The following is a 3,442-nucleotide window of genomic DNA, read 5'->3' on the forward strand; positions in this document are numbered from 1 at the left end:
AGGCCTACAAATGAGGAAAGCATTCAAAACCAAATTATACACAATGCCAACAATAAAGGGTTGCAGAGAGAAATATGTTTGCAATGTAAAATATGAGGAACAGGTAAGTGAAAGTTTCCTCATTGTGTCTCCGGAATGTAATGAGAGAGTTCTAATAAAGCTATTTGCGGTTTGATAGAAACTGGGCAGTTTTCCAGTTGTTTGAGGCACTCGAGGCACTAGGAAGTAAAAGAGACTCCGCTCCGCCCTGCTGATCTTATTCACTTCCTGCTTCCACTTTGTCCTCCAAACTAAAACAGACTAGCTGAGTATGTAACATTGTCTGTGTCTGGAAACAGCAGTTGGCATTTAATTCAAACAAATAGAACTGGAAACAGACTGTAAGTACGACTTAATATGTTCTGAATCTGCTCTATCTCACTGAGATCATGTTTAATACTTTTTGAAGAGATTTATGTATGCATTTTGTCCTGTTTTATTTTCCACACCAGAATGCATTGTAGCAACTTGTTGGGATTGTAATGTAGCCTTTGTTATGTGAAAACATGTTCAGACAGTAGGCAGCAACAGAAAATAAATGTCTGCAGATTATGCAGTTTAGAAACTTTCCAAACTGGAAAATCTACAGAACATGCGACAACGGTAGCACCTATTTTACACACCTGTTGTATGGGGTCTCAAGTGTACCATTTTGCTTTAGGCATTGCATTCAAAAACAGTAAATATCAAATTCTTTATATACTAATTTAGAAATGGCCCATTTTAATACTTACTCTCTTCTGAAATATATTAATTATTGTATTTTTAAATGAAAGCGCACAATACATCTTTTTTTTTAAATAATCTTTGGCATAATCAGCTTATAATTATGGTTACCACATTCAACATTTTACAGGTGTTCTGTGTAAAGACTTTTATATAATGTTTAAATGGTTGACACATATTTTAATTTAAAATTAACATTTCTGTTAAACCTGATATGGAAGAACAGACCAATGTACTATGTACATTTACCCAAAGTAAAAAAAGATAAGTTTGCATCTTCTTGGTTTTTCCTTATTTATTTGCATTCTTGAATTCAATTGAATGAGTAAAGTATTGTTGTTGGCCAACTAAACTTGAAGGACACAAGTAATTGTTTATTAATACAAATTGAATAAATACACTTAATATTCAAAGGTTTTATAAACTTTTAGTTTAAACAATGAATTCTCATTATTTAACTTTCAGGAGTTGAAATTCTGACGAACATTTTACAAAAGGAATACCAGCAAGTTTTTACTCTAAATGCAACTTTGTTTTTTCATTTACAGACACACAAGCAGACGCAGACCCCTTTCAATCACAACAAATAACCGTTATTTTATTATCCTTAACAACCTCCGACAACCTCATCAAGTAAAATACCTAGGCTACCCCAGCACATTGATTTTTGTGAAAGAAAAAACACAGAAATGTCTGCTTCAACTGATCCAAAAGGCGAACTCGCATCACGTTTGACGTCTTTCATTCATCTCTACAGTCAACACAGAGATGGCCTTCAGAAAGCCTCAGAGGGCTTAACACTGACAGCTGCTCAGGACCAGCACGAGAACTCTTCTGTGGTGGAAGTCCTCTGTGTGGTAACTGGAGGATTCCTTGGAGCAGGCTTTGGTGGTGTTACTGGTGGAGTTGGGGGAGTGTTTGGGGCAGTTGCTGCTTCAACTTGGGCCAGGATTTTCAACCACATTAATGCAGCGGAAGCAACTGTGGGCTTTGTCGGCAGTGTGTTAGGTGGAGTCTTTGGGGGAGCGTTCAGCGGCGCTATAGGCGGTGCAGTCTGTGCTGGAGGTAAAGCGAGTGGCAGTCCAGTTAAAGGGAAAGTCACAAAGGTAGTGTGGCTCACCATCGGCCTTGCAACTGGTGGTGCGATCGGTGGTATTTTTGGTGGGAGAGTGGGTGCAGAAGGTGGGGCAGTTGGTAGTGCTTTTGGAGTGTTGTGTGCTACGGGCTTGGCAGGGAGTGCAGTTGGAGTCGTCAAATATTTTTGTTCTTCTTCAGAAGAGAAATCAACAAAAGCAGCACAGATGTTGCGGAAAACTGCACATTTCTGTGAGACTTTCAAACCGCTGGTGACCGAGCTGAATACCATAAAAAACATCAGCGAAGGAATGGCCTCCAGTGCCAGAGCGCAGGGTGTAGCCGAACAATCTGCCAAGACTCTGACTTCTGTGAACCTGATGCTGAAAGCCACAAATGACTCTCTGCCCGTCACAGATCTGCCACAGTTTGTTTCCAGTGCTGAAGAATGGGCACAACATGGCAAGAGAATCACAGAGGAACTGGAGCAGATGAATGAGGAAGGGGAAAAAATGTTGGCTTCATTGAGGACATTCTGATGCTGTAAAACAAGAACCTGACAAACCTGTACACTGCTGTTTTACAAAACCTTCCTAATAACAATATAAGGAAAATAAAAGTTGTAAATATGTTTCCACCCACCACGGTAAATTCTATTCACACACCACTCACTGATTATCTTTAATATTTTGCTATTTTCTTCACATGACGTTTAAACAACTTTATGGAAATCTTCTCCATTTTGTTCCTTTGTACTAATTAAGGGATGTTACATTAATCGGCCTACAGATGTTATTAAAAAAAAGTATATTACACGTGTTGCAGATAATGTTTGATTACAGAGATTCAAATGATGATGTTTAACTATAATAAAAGTTACTGTTCAAGTTTTCATTAAATTACTTTGTCTAATGTGTCTACAGGAGCCCATAGTGGCCGAAAAAAGGCTGACCTCGCGCCAGAAAGAAAGTGATAGAATATTATGCCAAAACCAGTCATATTCTAGTATGTTGAAAATATCAGAAAAAAAGTAATTGTATGTTGGAAAAAAGTCATCCTATAATAAGAGAAACATATCAGACAGTCTAAAACTCGGAAAAAGCCATATTATATAATACATCTTTACTTTAAATCATATAATTTCAGTAAATTGTAAAAAACAACAGCTACAAATATCTCAAATAAATGATGTCGTAAAAAAGTCACAAGATAGTAACGGTACGTCCACACGGCAGCATGCGTTGAAGCTTGCCAGTTGGCGTGTCTGAAGCGCGACCAACAACCAATCACATGAATCTGCCGCCCCGGACACACAAGCACGCGTTTTGATTGGCTAGAGCTTGTACTGGCATATGATTTGATTGGCTGAGGCTTCCGTCGAAGCTTCAAAAGTTGAACTTTTCTCAACTTTCAAAGCGAGCAACGGAGGCAAAGCGACGGAACCACAATGCAGTTCGGCAAAGCCTGACATCACCCCATTCAAAGTGAATGGGAAGTTGCGTTGAAGCTTCAACACACGCCGCCGTGTGGACGGGCCGTGAGCTATATTAATGTCATAGTATAGCATGTCATAACAAGGTTCAGTTCAATATGTTATAATAAT

At 38.8% G+C, this 3,442-nt stretch overlaps 1 protein-coding gene across 2 annotated transcripts; it reads left to right on the forward strand.

Moving 5' to 3' along the window:
* Positions 1-286: 286 nt before the first annotated feature.
* Positions 287-2,738, forward strand: LOC307025673 (uncharacterized protein). 2 transcript variants are annotated; one of them, XM_079660514.1, is made up of 2 exons: positions 287-380; positions 1,326-2,738. In XM_079660514.1, the coding sequence occupies exon 2, from the start codon at positions 1,455-1,457 to the stop codon at positions 2,376-2,378; it is 924 nt and encodes a 307-aa protein (XP_079516640.1). In that variant the 5' UTR covers positions 287-380; positions 1,326-1,454; the 3' UTR covers positions 2,379-2,738. The 2 variants fall into 2 exon arrangements, with proteins under 2 accessions (XP_079516640.1, XP_079516641.1); XM_079660515.1 differs by having other exon boundaries at positions 291-380; positions 1,314-2,738.
* The last annotated feature ends 704 nt before the right edge of the window (positions 2,739-3,442 follow it).

The sequence above is a fragment of the Notothenia rossii genome (genome assembly GCF_949606895.1).
Source record: "Notothenia rossii genome assembly, chromosome: 11".
In the NCBI taxonomy this organism is placed as follows: domain Eukaryota; kingdom Metazoa; phylum Chordata; class Actinopteri; order Perciformes; family Nototheniidae; genus Notothenia; species Notothenia rossii.